At 42.9% G+C, this 19,155-nt stretch overlaps 1 protein-coding gene across 1 annotated transcript in view; it reads right to left on the minus strand.

Annotated features, from left to right (window-relative positions):
* The window catches only part of rtn4r (reticulon 4 receptor), a 33,293-nt gene extending 14,731 nt beyond the window's left edge, over nucleotides 1-18,562 (minus strand). Inside the window, exon 1 of the mRNA XM_042101277.1 lies at nucleotides 18,041-18,562. Coding sequence (XP_041957211.1) covers nucleotides 18,041-18,059 — 19 coding nt within the window. The 5' untranslated portion in view covers nucleotides 18,060-18,562. The remainder of the gene's footprint in view (nucleotides 1-18,040) is intronic.
* Between the last annotated feature and the right edge of the window lie 593 nt (nucleotides 18,563-19,155).

Raw genomic sequence — 19,155 nt, forward strand, 5'->3', positions numbered from 1 at the left:
TCTCTTCTGGGGGGGGGGGGGAGCAGTGTGGGGCGTGAAGAACGGCCAACGCTCATTAATGAGACCAGAGAAACCAGCAGGCATCCTCCCTCCCAGCCTGCGCCCGCCCGCCCGCCACTCCACACCATTTGCATTCACTAGCACATCTCTGAAAAGCAGCGGCGCCCACCGGACTGAATGAATGAGCCATGGCTGCAGCTCACTCCCTCCATGCGCTGCATAGAGAGAGACACACTGATAGAGCAGACGGCTCCTGCCATCTTATCCAAACATCTGCTTTCTGTTTTCTCTCTTCAGAAAAGAAGCACTGTTGTGTACAGTAAACACAACAAATAAACAAATAAAATAAATAAACTGTATACATTCTAATATACATAATATATGCCTTCACACTATGCTATGCCTATAAGGCTTTTGTTTCCAAATGAATCCATAAGCATGCCTGTTAAGGAAACTATTCAGTCTCTAACAGAGTCACTAAAGAACTAACATGCCTCTCAAAATATACCAAATGATGGTCCCTGGGAAAGAGCAGTGCCAGCCTCATAAGTCATCTTAAATACATAGGCAACACAGACACTTCCTGATATCCTGCTGAGTGATGAGTGGTTTCAATTTGACCGAGGAGGGGTTGACATCGGAGCCATCCGCTATGTGAGGGCATGTCCTCCAGACAGCATTTATCATCATCTTCACTGCGGCCCTAAAAAGATTTTTCTTATCCCCACTGGCCATCAACTGCCACCGAGGGTGATGTGGAGGAGATATATGCCGTGCTCCGTATTTATTGAAGTGAGTCCACACGTCAGTCTCTGGCCACGGGTCAGTAATCTAGCAAGATTAGAAAAACAAGCCCTTCTCCTCTAGCTCGCTTCCTGGCACGGCTGTGCACTGTGCCGTTGGTTAAGGACCCCTTCTTAAACCTCTGACAGCACAAATCCCCTTTGCTGTTGGCCTGTTATACTGATGAGATTTATATTTGTCCAGCGGCTTTTGCCATCAGGATGAAGGCTATTGATGGCTGTGAACGCAAATCAATGGCAAGGCTCAATATTCAAATGAGCAGTCACATTTGTCCAGTGTTTTTAGCTGCGGGGGTCAGATGCAATTTGGCTGACATGCACGTCCCTGACATTATTTAAACAGCTCCCCTTGCATTGCGGCAGCTTTCACAAGCCCAAAGCCTGACACCATTTTCCTAGTGTGAAGAAGTTGAGCTCACAGTTTGGTTAGCCACTGTGGCTGCAAGGAGTGAAAAGAATGAAAAAAAAAACCCACCATGATGGAAAAATTCTCCTCAAATCTCCTCTATTTGATGTCATCCCCCAGAGATAGCTTTTGGAAATTAGTTTCAAGCCGTGGCTTGCTTCACACGAAGGCAACGATTTTCCTTTCTTATGACGATCACCTGTAAGCATTGATCACAGTGACTGAGATAACTGCCTATCCCGTTTAATTTGCAAATGGTGGCAATAGTAGTATTGACTGACAACATTGCAAATAGAGAAGTGCATAGTTTAAACATTGGCCTAATTAAAACAAACCAGTTGCTGAAGTTGCTTTTGTTCGGCCAGCTAGCAGGAAACCACAGACCAACCTGAGACCCACCCAGAGCAACGATAGGAAGAAAAGGACAGATTTAATATGCAGCAAGCCTTTGAAAGCAGTCTGCCCTCCTGCCATTGCCTTCCAGCCAATCTCCGCCTGACTGAGGATACACGAAAGCAGTCTGCCCTCCTGCCATTGCCTTCCAGCCAATCTCCACCTGACTGAGGATAAATCTTGACAGAGCTTGAGAACTAAAGCACGAGAGAGAACCGGCTTCAAAGTGTGGGACTGCCCCAAAGCCCGGACTACTGAGAGGTTAGACCAGAGGCAAAGCCCCCCCCACACACACACACACATACACCTGAAAACGCTCCAAATATTGCTGACATACGATGCGCTGGAGAGAGTTGATCTCTTTAAACTCACAGCGTAGTAACTCAACCTTCACTTCCCTTCCAAATATATGACTGCCCTAAACCCTGTCTGCTCATTATGATTTAATAAGGTATGGCAAACAATGCTGACAAACCCCATGATACCTAAACCCATTATCTAAGCATTTCTGCTTTCCCTAGTGGAACAAATTGGTCGGCTTAAGTGCAATTCCAATACAGGTTGCTGTAAAAATGGAAGAAGCACCCTCGTAATATATTTCCTCGTCCGAAAGTGCAATTTAATACCCTTGCCATTTTTTTGTCCCACTGGACTTTTATGTTCTACAATCACATCAGCAGCATTGATCTAACAGGAACAAATCATTCCCTGTCCCAGAAATGACCAGTTAATTAGGGCCTGACATGAAGGTCATGTCTGTCAACATACAGGCTCAGCTTAGTGCACAAACAGACAGTGGAGACAAACACAATGATTGGCTGCCCTTTTTAGATAAAGTGGGATAGCCTGTTCGGTATCGCGAGTGTTGACCTTATACCGTCTTCTGCTCTGCTATTGAGCAAACGGAGCACGACCACAAATCCCGCTAAGCCATGCTTATATGCCATATTCCATCAAGCATGCTTTTCTACTAAAGAGATTTGTTTGTTTTGTCAAGGTATGCTCACATAAGCATGTATGACAAGGGATTTAACTTGGGACGACATACGGACTTCGTAAGACAAAAACCAACATTCAGCTAACCTGGTGAGAGGGAGAGAGAGAGAGAGAGAGAGAAAGAGAACTATATAATATACTATAGACAGATAGATAGATAGATAGATAGATAGATAGATAAAGAAGACAAGTTAAAGAAGATCTGCTTGCAAACACTTCTGTACAGACAGTTGCACTTTCAACTACCCCCCGCCGATTAGTGTCAGGTTAAAGCATCCCAACTTTGTAATGGGATAAGTCACCCTCTATTCCACCCCCCAAAGATAAAGATCTTTATCACATGTCCTCAAGCTTTGTTATTCTTGGAGGGTATGTGGTCAAATTGGCTCTCTGAAGATAAAAGGTTTTAGACCCTTTTGCCAGTCAGTCCCCTCCACTTCAGCTGAACAGCGGATGGGGGACTCGCCCCAACCTGGACAGATAAGATATACGTTGGCCCTCGACCCCTGCTTTCATCGAAGGGGGAGAAAGTGACGGACCGATAAGGCAGCATCAGTCAACACAGCCTCCATCAGCGGTACCCACAATATAGATAGCAGCCAGAGAGGCTGCAGGGCAGCAGGTGATGGGCAGTTGCCAGGGCTCCTCAAGAGGTGTGTGGAGGAGGAATTAAAGTGATCTCATGCTGAGGGGGTTCGGGAGCTTTCCCCTCACATCTCAACGGCCTCTTTGAACAAATGAAAGGCCTTCCTCATTTTCTTTCCCTTTTTTCTGAAAGAACATTTAGAAGGAAAAGGCATCTTGGGCTTGACTACAAAGTCTTTTCCTAGTAAAGATTTTTTTATTCTTCTTCTAAGAAGACATGTTTGGCCACAGTGCTGGAAAGTTACAATGACATGAACAAAGTAATTTTTTTGGATGGACTGTGTGTTCACCGTTAAGCTAAGGCAGGGGTGGGCAAACTTTTTGGCTCAAGGGCCACATTGGGTTTTGAAAATTGGCCGGCGGGCCACACAACAAACATACAAAAAGTATATATTTTTGTAGCCTATAATTTAGTATCAAAAGTATTTATTTTAAAATATTAATTGCTTAAAAAATACTGCTAATTTGATGCTGTTGAACAAATGTATAAATTGTGCACTGTTGCTTTAATGTTTTTAAATTCACATAATTCACGTTTATTTCTCAATGATCTTCTGCCTGCTCCGCTATGGCTAGTGCTGTACCTATGGCTGTGCCCTCACACAGTTTTTAAATGGTCAGTAGTGGGAACTACTGTTGCCTTAATGATTTTCTTTTAAAAGTTTCTTATAAGAAGCAGATATCAATTATCAACAATGACAAGCCAGCTGGAACCTGCCGCTCTCTCCCTCTCGTGAGCGCAGACGCGTTCCCAATTAAATGGATCGCATAACGTTCACGTTAGATCTGCTGCAAAGGAGATAACTAAGAGTAGGCCTATCATCTCTATTTAACATGATGTTTTGACATTGACATTATAAACGTTCTCTAAGGAGAGTGAAAAGCAGTTTGCAGTAAAGCTAACCATCGTCGTCTCTATCGCTGGGAAAAAAATAGCGAGCAGCCTGATAACCAAATTAAATGCTCGGCGGGCCGGATGAAAGTGCTTGGCGGGCCAGATGCGGCCCACGGGCCGCAGTTTGCCCACCCCTGAGCTAAGGTAATACTGTGAATGTACACACAATTCCTTAAAAAGGACAATATACCCTAATGCAAAAAAACAAACATCTACATTTTTACACACAGTGTTACATAATTAAATTAATATTGGTTGTGGAAAACAACATTTCCTATTCAGGCAAGGTCTTCCTGTGGTGAAACTGCAATATGGCTAAAGCAATTGCTTCACTTCTAGTCCTGAATCTGATCTAACAGTGAGGCACTACTGTTGAGTTAAAAGTTCACCCAAAGGCTGTTACCTTCACTTCTAACATCCTGACATGGTCAAATGAGCCTGGACATTTCATTGTGCTCAGCTCAATTTGTCAAGGCCCTCAAGAAAGTAGAGTCACTGGAACGGTCACTTCAGTGAGCCCAGACATGGCTTCTTCTCTTAAATGAGATAACAATGTATCTGAGAGGTATAAAAAATACTTTATGCTTTACTGCATTTTGCATGTAACCAACGAAACCTAATACTGAATGTGTTTATTGTGAAATAATATAATTCACTAACAACGAAAACAGTAAAGCCTGTGGTAAGTTGCTATATCACAAATCAACAGTGTCAACAAAAAGATAGATATTGTTTGCCTGTCAGCATATGCTGTTTGCTATTGAATTAAAGAACACTGGCTTAGCAGGAGAGATAACAGAGAAGTTAGAGTTAATTCCCAATCTGATGTGGCCAGAACTAATTATTGCATCACAATTTTCATCAAATGATACTACAGGACAACATAACCTCTTTAATAGTCATTCAACAACAACTACAATTCTAAAAGGACATGACTGTAGGTTGGATGGTGTCATCACATGTTTTGATTTTGTGTTGATGCTCTAATTAGCACTCTAGCATTCAAGCTGTTTACTGTCAATTGTAATGTGCATGTGTAATGTACATGTACATAAGCACTATAAGTCCTATGTCAATCACTAATTTGAAGCTAATTTCAGAACTATATTTGTATAATTAATATATAAATTATATACAGCCAAAGATGTTCTCTCGCCTTTCTGTTCAGCTCCTACATCTGGGTACAGTTCAGTAGCACACCAAAAGCATAGCGTTGGAATAAAGTGAAAAACATTCCTATGTGCATCTGTCCGACATATAAATCATGGCAAGAAATGCATGTGCGAATGTTATTGCAATCAATATTCTGATCAATGCTATTGTGGGATTACTACACGAGTGGGAAATCTCATCCACAGCATATATCATAATAAACTGGCAGATTGACATTTTGTGGAATTAGTTGAGATATACTGTATATGTCTGGGGATCCATAGGAGAGCTCCTCCTGTAGAGGAGAGGCCATCTCCTCGTGAAGACATGAGATAAAAGAGCAGACAGAGTGCAGGGGAGGCCATCAATATTCAGTGCACTCTTGCTTTTGACTTTCCTCTTCACAGCGTCTCTTTCAGGACCTTCTCTTGTGTAACACACGCCATCTCATCCTGCTGTCTTTCTCCTGTAGCTTCCCAGGGTCTATTTCATCCCATCTTTTGTTTGTGTTGTGTGTGTATGTGTGTGTGTGTGTCTGTTGGGGGATGATTGAGAACATTCAGTTGTTATTTTATGAGACAGTGCAGATCTGCTGTTTTGAATGTGCACACTTTGTGCCAGAGATGGAGGACGACAATTACTAAAAAAAAAACGGGTGGCCGAGACGCTTCTCTTTTTTCCCCCCACAGAAATGGCACAGCTATAAAATATGGATGGCCACCGCCAACAAGAAGGCATTTGTGAGCAGCTGCAGCGAACTTGTGTTTCACTGTGAGGGGGCGCGCGCTTTGCCAAAATAGACCGTCTCTATTTCCCAGGATGATGTGGGAGGCCGGGCACCAGTTCACAGAAGCTGTTTGTGTTTACATTTGATATGCGGTTTCTTAGCCCCTCCACAAAGCGCTCCCGTCGTCATGCCTCTCCATCCTATTTGCAGACCCCTTTGCCTGCTCCTCACACAAAAGCCAAGGCTCCCCCAGGTCTTAGGGCCCATTCGCTGCGATTAAACCTGACCTAATGCTCACAGTTCTGTCTGGCTATCCTCACAGCAGTTCTGAGTGCACACCATAACTATGCCTACAAAGAGCTAAGGCTAACTCACCCAGACTAGCGGTCCATAAATGAAGGTGAAGACATAGTCTAAAAGATGACATAGAATGGATGAACAGAGTATTTCACCTTTTTCTCTGATGCTAACATAGAAGGTGTCCAACTTTGGTCTGTCAAGAACGTGTTCAGATGCTATTTTACAAGCCCATTTACGCTGGGGAATAAAATGGCCCATTTTAGCAGATATCTAGCGCCTCCTCATGGCACCCATATGAATAGTTTACTGAGCTTCACTTTGATTGGCTGCCTTGCAGCCAAAGATCGTTCACAATAGGCTCCAGCAACTTCTTCCTGAATCTCCAACAACGTGACGTGTGGAGCTGGGCGGTAATCAGAGGAATGATTTGCATTACATACAGTAATTTCCTGTGTATTAGCTGCATTGTGTATAAACCACATGACAGTGTTTTATGCAAGTTAAAAGAAACAAAACCATACTAATACCATATTAACTGCCCCCGTGTACTGTATTTTGCAAAATCAATGTATAAGCCGCGGCTAATAGTTGGGAAATTACGGTACTGTATTTGTGTCACAGGCCCTCATGTGCCGCTTTTTAGTGGACATTTCAAAGATTCACACATGATGGAGGAAACAACCGTGTTTCCAGTATACGGTTGCTTTGTGGCCATGCAACAAACGTTCCTTATTCAACAAAACCTAAGTCAAAACAATTTTCCATTCTATGTCACCTTTAACACGTATACCGTACCTAATCTTCCCCTAGTTTTCTGTCCTTAACCCGTTTACTGCCCCTGACCCCCCCCCCCCCCCCCCCATCTATACTTCTTCATTCCGTGATGTTCACTCTTTGCGAGTCTGGTATTTTTAGACTGTTTTATTCACTCTGAATTTTAATTTTGCCTGGCATCCTTGAAATTACAGGGAGATAAAAGAGATCCAGAGCTATGTTAATATCTCTTTGAAGATGGAGTCAAATTGGCCATAGAATCCCTGGCTTTCTTTTTTTGCCTCCTGTGTTGAATACACTATGAGGTGAGAATGCAGCGTCAGCTCACCGTTGGGCAGAAGTGAGAACAGTCCACATCTCCATCTTGTTTTCCTCAGCAGATTAGTTTCTGAATTCCCATTACCAGACATCAATCTAATCTCAACACAGCTCGACCTACCCAATCCCACTAAAGGGAGTTTTTAATAAGGGGGAGAGGTGCCACACCAACCCAATAACTACCAATAAAAAAACCCCACATATTTCCTTTTCTTTTGCCCTATATTTCACTCTTTTTCCAACATCCCTTGTATTTATGATGGAGCAGGGACTCGGACATAGCACTGCAAAATAAGGTTATTGGACATGGACTCAGGACTCTGAGGCTAAATTGCAGTGTTCTTCCCTCCCAACTGCCTCTTGTCTCTTTTGATCAGAAAACTATTTCAGAGTTCTTCAGTTGATGACATGGCCCAGTAAACTGGGGTGTTTTCTTTCCTTCTACTTGTTCCTTTGATGCACACAGGGTTATATCTGCCCAAATGAGAGGCTTCTCAAAAATAGGGGTGGGACAAAATATATCCCATGATTTCTTTATGCAACAAGCTATTGATGTGCTGCCACCAAATGTTGATATTTTCACAAAAATATTATATTGTACATTTTGTAAATGGACTCATTTGCCAATTTACCTTACCAGAGTCATTACTTAAAGGGACACCAGGCAACGTTTTCGTGTTAATTAATCATCTTCGTAAGTCGGTATATGATTAAATGACTCATTACGGGGCGAATGAAGGCTCTCTCGTCCCGCCCCTACTGCCTGTAGGAAGAATATCCCACTTGCAAGTTTGGTGTATCCTACCCGCCAACCGAAGCAGGATCAGTTTACAGCACAGAGGCAGGCTAACGAAATGCTAGAGATTGTCACAAACGTGTGTATAATGGCAGAGCCGGCGAAGAAGCAGCGAAAACCCTTGACGGAAGACGCAAAGAAAAGGAAAAGAGCTTCAGACCGAGCGAGGGGGAGTTTCGTAGAGAAAAAGCATCAGGCTTGCCTGGTGTCCCTTTAATGAATAAACATAAGCATGCTCATTGGGATGTGTCTAGAAACACTGAAATATGCATTTAAAAAGACATCTATTTGTTATTCCTTTAGAGGCATATTTTTTGACCATTTGAAGAGATAAAAAAAGATTTTTAAGACGCTCTCAGCTAAAACTCACTGATACCCTGACCGTAGATTCATGTTTTGCAGTGAGTATAGCAGAACCACTGAATCGTGATACTATCATTATTGTGGGCAAAGTTTCATGACAATATCGATTCGTCAGTTCCCACCCTGTGATTCCAACCTCTACTCAATAACCAAAGAGGCCAAGGTGTGCCTTACTGAAAGAGCAAGAATTACTCTCATATTCTATGTAAGTGGGAGGAGGATTTTTTTGCCAATACATCTAACCCCTAGCAGCTTGAAAATAACAGTGTTTTAACTACCCGGTATTTTTGTATGATGAATATTCAACTGTCAAGCCCTTTGATCAGCAATGCTGACAACCAATTCTCCCCCACCTCTCGGCCCCACTCTTCACACTCTCCAGTGTAGTGTATTCATTTTGCAGTATCTGATTGCCTCTCAGATCACCAAACCCGATTATTATGGTAATCTCCACCATCCGGGCTGATAAGGAATCAGACAGACATTCCAACCTGGCATGTGATATGTATGTGATCTCGTGTTCTCTGCATCTCTGAAACACTTCAAACTAACATGCAGCAATGCAGGATTTGAAACAGCCTCAACACTGTTTAATATCAAGCAACTACATGAAAAAAAGACTTCCTCCATTTTGCCTCTTTACTTCACTTCCTGCTACATCTCTGATAGAGACGGAGTACAGCACAGAGGCTTTGCTGAACCTCCCTTCTCCCAATGGAACAGTCTCTGGTGCTACAGCAGAAATAGTCAGCCCCTAAACTCCAACAGCCTGACACTATCAGTGCATGGCGCAGCACCTCAATCTGCCTCTCCCATCCGTCTGAAGAGCCGTTAAATGTACCGTGCCGTGGATTAAATAGTGAGTTAATTACTCTCCTCTTGACCTGCGAGTAAAATGAGCCACGGAGTCTCAGTTATCTGCGTAAAGCGCATTAGCTCAAGGTTTCTGTAATTGCTTTAATTAGTCATAAACCATGCCAATCCACTGTTAATTGACCACTGTTCTGATACAATGTAATCAGCAGAGCTTGTGAAATGTGCCAAGCACTCCCTGCAAATGTAGATGAATAACATGTGGAAACAAAAGGTGTCAGATAAGAGAGACAGAGCCTCCATGCCAATGGCAAAAGCAGGATGTTGTCAATGCATCATCTACAAAGGGCACTATAATAAGCACTGAGAACTAGGGGGGTTTTGATATTTCATATTTCAAGTCTCCCTTTCTTGAATTGGTAGCTTTGAATTCAGACTCTTTCCTGATTGTAGCTGCGAGCAGCGTGATACTCTTGAGACCTGCGATTGCATGATGTTGCTGCATTGTTCCACCTTTTTAAATATCTCTCATCACTCCATTAGGCAATCATACATGCTTATCCTAAGAGTTGAGGTCTGTCTACCCCTCTGTCTTTCCATCTCTCTAGCTGTCTTGGTAACTGACCCAGCTGAAGCTAAACCACCGCTTTACTTTCTAGTTCGCTCAAAGATGCGTGAGCCGGCAGCAGGGCACTGAAGGAGTCTTAAATGGAAAGCGGATGATGACTAAGAGCATCTCTCCCCCATGCCGTGGTGGGTGTTCCCTTTGCAACTCCTCCTCCTCTCTCTCCTCAGAAATTGCTTAAGACGCCGTGCCATCATGGCTTTGTTATTTACAGCGCCCTTTGAAAATGTCTTCTGCATCTTATGCACTCTAAACCTATTTGTGAGTCAGAGAGTAGATGGGTGGGTGACAGATGACTACATGTGAGCATGTGTCTGTGTGTGTGTGTGTGTGTGTGTGTGTGTGTGTGGAGAGGAATAAACACAGAGGTCAGAGAGGAAGACTTCCTGTGACTTTCCACTCTGTTTATCTCAGCTTATTCCCATAACGCCTTCTTCAAAGCGTGGTGCGATATCGCACAGCAGCTTGGTACGAAACTCGGCTTGCTCACACCTTCAGAGGAGGTGTATGGGTGGCAAAGCACATGTCCTGCAAACTCCTCATAGAGCAAACAGAATCAAAGAGTCATGGCCATACTCTTATTATGTCTTAGTTTATAAGATGGAGATGGAGAGAGACATGTCTGAGGGTCTGCCACATATGATGCCATAGAAAATAAATTGTACTTGATCTTTCTGTTAGCCATGAGATTGTTTTTAGTACCAAGTTGTGGCCATTGAGATCATTTCTTTTCATTTTGTTTATCATTTCTAGCCTGAAATTTGGAAGGATGGGATGGAACACAAACTATGAGTCTGGCTATGGACACTAGAGGGCTCAACATAAGCAGTGGCCTGCTGGCCCAGGGCAACGAAAAGGGCACATTGAGCAAAGTAAAGCAGGAGCTCATTACAATGTAAGAAATTAACCGTTTTGTGTAAAAGTGACTCTTCTGCACCAGTAAATATATACAAGGGGCCAGCTCAAATCTCATGCATTGGCCTATAAGGGGCCAGTGACAGTGGGTCAATAGATACGTTCACACCGCAAGTCTTAATGCTCAATTCAGATTTTTTGCTCAGATTTTTTGTTTGGTTGTTTACATTACCTTTTAAAATGTGGCCAATATTAGATTCCAGTGTGAACTGTTTGCGGTTCCGAACTGACCGCATGTCTAAAAGAACAATAACAATGGCATCAGCTAACTCCCGCCAGCGCATAATTGTGACAAATATCGACGTAGATTGACATAAAAGTCACATCAAATCTGCCTTGGAATTTCACACTGCGGCCGCATTGAAAAAAATCAGACCTGCGTCTGATTCAGGACCACATGGAAGTGGTCTAAATCAAATTTGAAAAAATCAGATCTGGGCAAAATTTGAGTGTTCACAAGAAGTCTGACCTGGTCACTTGACCCCAAAAAAAATCAGATTTGGGCCACTTTTGCCTGCAGCCTGAACGTGGCCATAATAAACCTTTTAAATTGGTTCTGTTCACACAAAACAGTCCAGCCGGTTATGATGAGCGCAGCATAAAGTAAAGCATGCATCATTCTGAAGTACGCAAGCGAGCCACCATGCCTCATCTCAGTGTTTTCATAAGAGGGTCATGCGCCTCTGTCTGGGTCACTTCTTCTGACGAGAACGCTACAAATATGGCACCCTCTTTTGCACCACCCCTTGGTTGGTAGCTAGGTCGGTGCCCGTCTGGTACAAGTGGGTTCAGCCACGTTGGGAAAATCCATATTGTTGCAATAATGCCAGATCCACAGAGAGGGATCCATATTCTACCACCCCCCACCCCCTGCTCATCTCTCCCACCCCTCTGTGCCGGGGAGATTACTGATATCATTATAATAGACGTTCTGGCAGGGTGGCGGCAGTCACATTTAATTTGGCATGTCCCGATATCTATACAAGATAATCAGGCCCCACGCCACAGGCCGCCCGCTCGCTGCTGATCGCAGCACGTACCTCAGGGACTCCAGGCAGTCGCGGATGGAGAACACTCTTGTCAGACGTGCATTGTGATAAGCAGCCGCCCAAAAGAATTCCCTGCATCCGCCTCACAATTCATTGGGCGCTGAGGTCCAGTGCCTGTGAATGTGACAATTATCCTGAGACAACTTTTCGACTTGCCAAAAGAAGTTTTGTAACATAGTTTTCATTTGTTGTTCATTGTTCTTTGAAGTGTGTATGACTGTGTGTGTGTGTGTGTGTGTGTGTGTGTGTGTGTGTGTGTGTGTGTGTGTGTGTGTGTATGTGTGTGTGTGTGTGTGTGGGGGGGGGGGGGGCATCCCAAGCGTAAAATGTATATTTTACCAATTTAGCTGAGGCTACATTCAAGCCATTACACCCACTTGGAATGGTTTAGTGTGTCAGACTTCACACCCTAATTGTTTAAAGTGACTCTGCTAAGCTTGATCCAATCACTCTGCTCTACATCTTGAGAGACAGAGTGCGGGTTTGTTTGAGAAAAAGGCTATATAGCAATTGACTGAGAAATTACTTCACATGAAATTCTTACTTGGTTGCTTCTCTAGAAGTGCTAAATCCATTGCTCTGTGGAGTGAATCAATCGACTCGCTGTTTGATTTTTCTGGCTTCACTCTTTATTAGAATTGATGTTGTTGAAAGACCAAGAAACTAGCAATTCATAGCAATAAATCTGCATGAAGTTAGCAGTGTCATTTCTGTGCTACGCAAATCTCACGCTAGGTACAGGGAATCGGCTCCTGCTTGTTTGAATTCAGTCAACATATCAGCAGAAACAGTAATTGCTGTAATTGTACAGCAGTGGAAGTGCCTACATGTTTGCCTTCATCACAATGGTGCTGAGCAACCCTGCCGAGCAGCATACTGATTGCATCAGCACAACAGAGAGACGATACAATAAACTCAATGTTGACAAACATGTGTGACATGCCTGCTTATACTGAGCTTAACCTGACATTTTTATAGAAAAATGTCAGGTTAAGCTCTTGTTGGCCTAAAGGAAACTACTGCATCTCTGCCTGTAGTAAGGATCCATCTTTTGAATTTACAGCACAGCCATGGGTTTATTACTCTGTGTACTGTGTGTCTTAGATATCCTTGTGTATTACACAACAGTCCTCTGACAAAGCTAAGCAGCACAGTAAACTGACTCAGCAACTACAGTATTTGTCTTGCTTGAATAATCTATTACACATTTTAAGCAAGTTTTACACCAGATGGCTTTTGATCTCCCACAATTAGAGTAAAAGGATGGGAAATCACAGCAAGGAAAACAATAACTACCGCTTTCTCACCAATGCAGCTGCATTTTGCAAACATTTGCAATGCTTTGTGACATCACCCATTTTCTATTTGCTCAGGTCTTCAGATGTTCTCCAGATAGAACATTCATCATTTGATAACTGACCTCCAATAACCTCGGTTCACCTCATACAGAACAAAACAAGAACAGGAACACGTACAGTATTTCTCTCAGCCTGATACCTATGTTTGTTGAATTTGTGAGATTCAATCAACGATTATTGAACATTAACAGCTTCATTGTGGTTTGTTTCTCAATGGACTGGAAACCAAAATCCAGCACAGAAGTTTCTGCCAGAAAATTTGACTGTGAAATCAACAGTGCGGGCGATAAAGAGAGAGAAGAACCCCTGACTTATGAGCATGACAAAGGCTCCAGTCATCCACCTAATTTAAGAGCGGCTTCTCCTCTGTCTAATTAACAATTTACTAGGCCATCAGTCAGCCTTTCCATTGTGCTATAATCAGCGCAGCAATTGCAGCCGTTCTTTTGCCCCCTTCCCACGTGTGCTGCAGATTAAATGATAAAATTTTCATGGGAGACATGCATTGGAGCTGAATGGATGGATGGCAATGCCAAATCTTGCTAGCGCGTGGATGACAGAGAACACAAGCTTTTTCCCTCCCTTGCTTTAAACATCAATTAGCCTTCATGAGGACAAAATGGATGTAAGTGTACAAGAATGAGAGAGGTGGGCTCTGGCTGTTAGGTTGGAGATTTATAAGTGCTGTTTTTTATTTATTTTTTCAAGTGGGGAGTGAATGCGGTGACACTTGAGCTGCCCCATTAGTCGCGGATAGTCACTCCCCAGGGATCACTCAGGCCACTGACCGTGTCTTGTCTAGGGTGTGGGAGCCTTCCTGCGCCCCCCCCTCTCTGCCTACCACTAGAGTGTGCTTGAGCCTTGTGCCATGGCGGGACACTGCATCGCACCACCAATCAGGACAGCTGTAAACACACGCACGGTTATGATCCTCTTCGCGCCGGCACTGTGCTCTTTTAAAGGATTATGATACGGTTTATGGCGGAAGGGATTTTGGGCAGTATATAAATAAATCTCCTGATGTTACATAACACAATTTCAGCCAAAGCTCCGGGGGATACGGCCTCTACCTTGAAGAAAAAAAAAAAGTTGGGCCATCTTTATTTATTTTCCCATTAAGTTGAACCGTTGCACTGTTGGAATACTTGCATTATGTTCACCTTGAAAAATGTCCAAATGTCAAATGCTCTCTCGTAGAGGATTAAGTCATATTGGTGTGAATTCCATATTCTTCCTTTATTGTCTTAGATTTTAATTTCTTTCATAGATGCCAATGCAATTTCAGACCATTAACATTTTATATCCTCATGGCTACAGACTTGTCTCTCTTTGGCTAGGCCATGAATAGAAGAGCCATGATCCAGAGAAAGCACTTGGCATGTTTCTTTCATTTCAACCACAAAGGATGAAGATTAATTTGGTGTACTTGCAGTGTGGGATATTCATACCCGACTGTTTTGTCATGAATACCTGTCAGATCAATTTGTTTTGCGCCAGCATGAGAATACGACATTCAGAACCTATCTTCCATCACATAATGAAATGAGTCTTTGATGCTGACAAGGAAACCTCAAGTAGCCAATTGCTATTCCATTACACACTATTTTATTCTATTCTAATGGGCAAAACAACTCAATTTTGTCTCCCATCTTATTTTATGTTTACGGTGTGTGAAATTGCATTGGAAATTATAGACTTCACTAACCATGCTTAGAAGATTACCCAGAAATCAATAATGACAAGTGCCCACCACGTTCTCAACTTACACATTGCCTTTATGGACATACCAATGCATACTTCCTGGTCATATTCTTATGGTCACAAAGTATTTTGAATAACGTACCATCCCAAATGCAAATAATAATCACCCTTACAGCAACATAAAACATGCAGGCACACAAGCTCCCTAAAGGCCAGAATTGATATTATAATTGGGATCAATCAACGTTAATTGCATACAGATGCTTGCAACATCTTGACAAACATTCATTTTCTGTCAACAGTCTCAGGAACACCCCTATGAGATGGTGCAGTATATTTGGCAGTGGCACTAATCTCTCAATAAAGACAGAACTACTTCTAACATCCAGACAGCCATCACAGACCATAAACAGTTAAATTTGAACGATTTGGTGTTAACATTCCATTGTAACGGTAATTGCATTGTTACGTTAGCCAAACCCACGTCCAGTTCCACCGTTTGTTCACGGAGAGCTACCTCCTCAGACTGTTTGCGAGTGTTTGCAAACGTTCGCCAAAAACTCAAGGCAAACAGAAACCAAGGGTATTCCAAGTATGTGGTTAAGTGACAAACCTGGTTAACTCAGAGTAAGCGGTAAACCTCCTAATAGAAGAGCTGCATGGCTTCATTCTCCTAACAAAACAATGGCATAGGGCTCTTGTTGTTAAGTTTATCACTTATTTTGAGTTAACTTACCCAGGTTTGTCACTAAACTACATACTTGGCTGTTTACAAATGCTGGCCTATCTTGAATGTGAATTTGAACCCACCTCAGGTGTGCATATTTAGGTGTTTCCGGACGTAGTGCAAACAGTACCTTGGTGAAAAAATGATAACAGCAAGAGTGAGAAGACATCACACTCCCCCTTTAACCCAGCTGACTACATCCAGTTCAGACTATCTGCTTTATGTATGCACAGTTAAGAATTGAGCAAGGTGTCAGCTTAGACAGGTAAACACATGTTGTATGGGAGAAGGTGTTCACTGCAACACATTTCAGGAGGTTTATCAAGCCCCTCGAGGGGAAAGGGCTCTGCCGCAGCAACACTGGCCTCCTGCCAATCAGGGCTCCAGCGGAGGCCTGACCTCTTATCAAAGAGCAGCCTCAATTAGAGTGTCCACAGAGAGTACATGCAGCACTACACCCACACTCCACCCTGCCCCACCGCACCCAAACCCATCCTTCCTCTATTGATTCCTCTGGGAGACTTCATGGAACCGGCTGAGAACTCCTCCTCCCCACCTTTCTCATACTCGTTTGCTGACTCTTTGTCTAATCATCTTTTTGGCTGTAGTGGAAATATACTGCGTGTGTGTGTGTGTGTGTATGATGGTGTGTGTGCGTGTGTGCGCGCGTGTGTGTGTGTATTTATAGAAGGCTGTGTTAGATTGGGACCCGTGACCATTTTTGTGAGACTGCAGACTCCCACCTGGCGCAAGTGAAAAACATCTTTCCCATCTGCTCCCCTCAGCCGGACAGATTGCGCTATTCACAACAGAATGCGAACCAAGCACTGACCTGTGTCGCCTGGGTGAATATAAAAAAAAGCCCCAATGGATTCTACGAGCACAGACGGCGTGTGTATGAGGATCTGCATGCTCTCACCTTTATGACGGGCTTAAATGAGCTCAGCTGCTTTTCAGTGAGTTGGCGGTTGGGGCGTTTCACCTTTGCCAACGTCCTTCATTTTCCCAGTGAAAAGGCTAGATATTTTATTGTGACAAATAGCATTTAGACTTTCTCTTACAGAAGGAGGGAGGAGGTCCTTAATTTGAGGTGGTGCTGCATTTGTTTATGACTCTCTGTTCTCTGTCTCTCTTCTCTCTGTCTCTCTCTCTCTCTCTCTCTGTCTCTCTCTGACTCTTTTGTTAGCTCACCGATGGAAGCAGGCAAAGATAAACACTCATTCATTTCCGATTCCCTTTCAGAGCAGCGTGGAGGGAGCCCAAACTCACAGCTCATTGTGAATTTATGGTGGTCTATGATGCCTGATCATTTTAATCTGAGTGGTATACCAACTAAAAATCCTCTGGGAAGAGTGACAGGAGACACAAATGTTATGTTGTTTGTGGCCTTATGACATATACGTCCAGTCTGGTCTAACAAAAATCATATAGACATACAGTATACTGCTAATGCAACCCATAAAGGACAATGTATTTACAACAAAGATATCTATTTTTCACTAGATGTGTGTAATGTACACGCGCAGACACATGACTCTGTGTGCAGTGAATTGTTGATGCATAAATAGAGGAGTCAGATTATACTTGAACATTATGTAAGATACCCTTCTTAATGAAACAAGCCCTAGGTACTCTATAACGCTTATGGGGTTTGAGAGTGCAAGGGTAGAGTTGTAGTGCTCTTGAGGCTGTTGTCCATGCTCAGTTGTCATAATTCTAGTCATATGAAACACACTAACCATACCATCAGAACTATAAATACCACTTAATCAACACTTCCACCAGCCCATCCCAGTCATCTATTTACAAGCCTACATGGCACATCAAATAACAACGTATAGGCGGCTTATTCCCTCTAAAATAGGAAAACATTTAATAATTCTGAGTCATTACTGCCTAGTTAAGAAGATACCGACACAACAGAAGTCATCTGACTTTTTGATGTCCAACTGGACGAAACACGACGAACAAACATTGCATTAGCCCGTCTAAACGAAGAAATAACAACTCTACCAATACTCAACACCAGACTAGAACTACATAGCCTGTAAACTTACAAAACCATATGCAATAGGCTATAAAAGCTTTACACGACACCAACGTATATGCATGAGTTTTCCTTGTACATTTATTAGAGACTGGTTAGGTATTTCTAATAAATTAAAGGGGTGCGTTAGGTAGCCTAGACAAAGGCTGTGCTACGATTATATCGGGAGAGACAAACAAACTCATCCTGATACATAAATAAATTATTAAATAAATTATGTGTTGTCAATGTACTCACCTTCAAGAACTGTGGTCATGATGGATCAATTAATCCAGTAAATTAATAATTCCAACAAAAGGTCCCCGTTGAGGGAGACAGTGTTTTTTTTCTCCAGGTTCTTGCAAATAATTAATTGCAAAATCCCAAAGACGGTTGAACACAAAGCAAAACCAACCCTTATATTTAAAAAAAAAAAAAACTTTACCCAAACGTGGTCTTCAGGGAGCGGGATGGAGAACTAAGTCTCCTCTTAAAGCCGCTTTCAGACATTGAGGGAAGTCTGGGAGAAAGAAACAAAACTGCAGGAAAATCCAAAGAGAAGGCAAGAGTCAGACAACGGGTACGTCCACTAGACAGGCGGGCGCTGAAATCACATCAACCCAAAAAAGTAACAGAAAAAGAAACGTCCTACAGATGAAAAGCAGACATTTGGAAAGAAATCCACCAAAACCGAGACATACTTCCAGCTTTCCCTGGTTTGGACAAAACGCAGCTGTATTCCGGTGTGCATGTACCCTGTGCTTGAGGAGAGTGAGTGGCTGGTTGCTGCGCACTGTACAGTAAGCTTTAGCATAGGCTAACAGAGGGAAAGGGCGGGAATGTGCAGCAAGGGGCTCTCGTGCATAGAGAGAGCGAGGAGAGAGAGAAGGCAAAGATTAATGTTTTATGGGTCTGGAGCAGGGAGTGAGCACCGATTAATGTTTGATGGAATTCTGGTGCTTTGGCGAATGGGGAGTCTATTTGGTTAATGTTTGCAAACGCACGCTTACCAGACAAAATGTATTTAAAAATGGGTAGACATAGGGGAAAAAAATATGACGCCCGATAAGTGCAAATAAGCGAGTGACTTTTAGTAGTCTGTAACAGAAGTCCATCAGGCCACATGTGTAGACTACCAACCCTTGTGAACAATTATTTCAGATCTTGTACGGATGCGCTGGCCTTTTAAAAGACCAACCCACCTAAAAAAAAAATCTAAAGACAACCATATAATACAAGTGGACCTTAAGAAAAAGGAGACGTTTCCATCTGAAAACTACTGTGAAGCCTCAGCTTGGCAAATCGGCAGTCTGCCATGCATTATTTTGACATGGAAGCCGTTTACAATTAGGTTGCTTTATTATACATGTGAT

The sequence above is a fragment of the Alosa sapidissima genome, chromosome 8 (genome assembly GCF_018492685.1).
Source record: "Alosa sapidissima isolate fAloSap1 chromosome 8, fAloSap1.pri, whole genome shotgun sequence".
In the NCBI taxonomy this organism is placed as follows: domain Eukaryota; kingdom Metazoa; phylum Chordata; class Actinopteri; order Clupeiformes; family Clupeidae; genus Alosa; species Alosa sapidissima.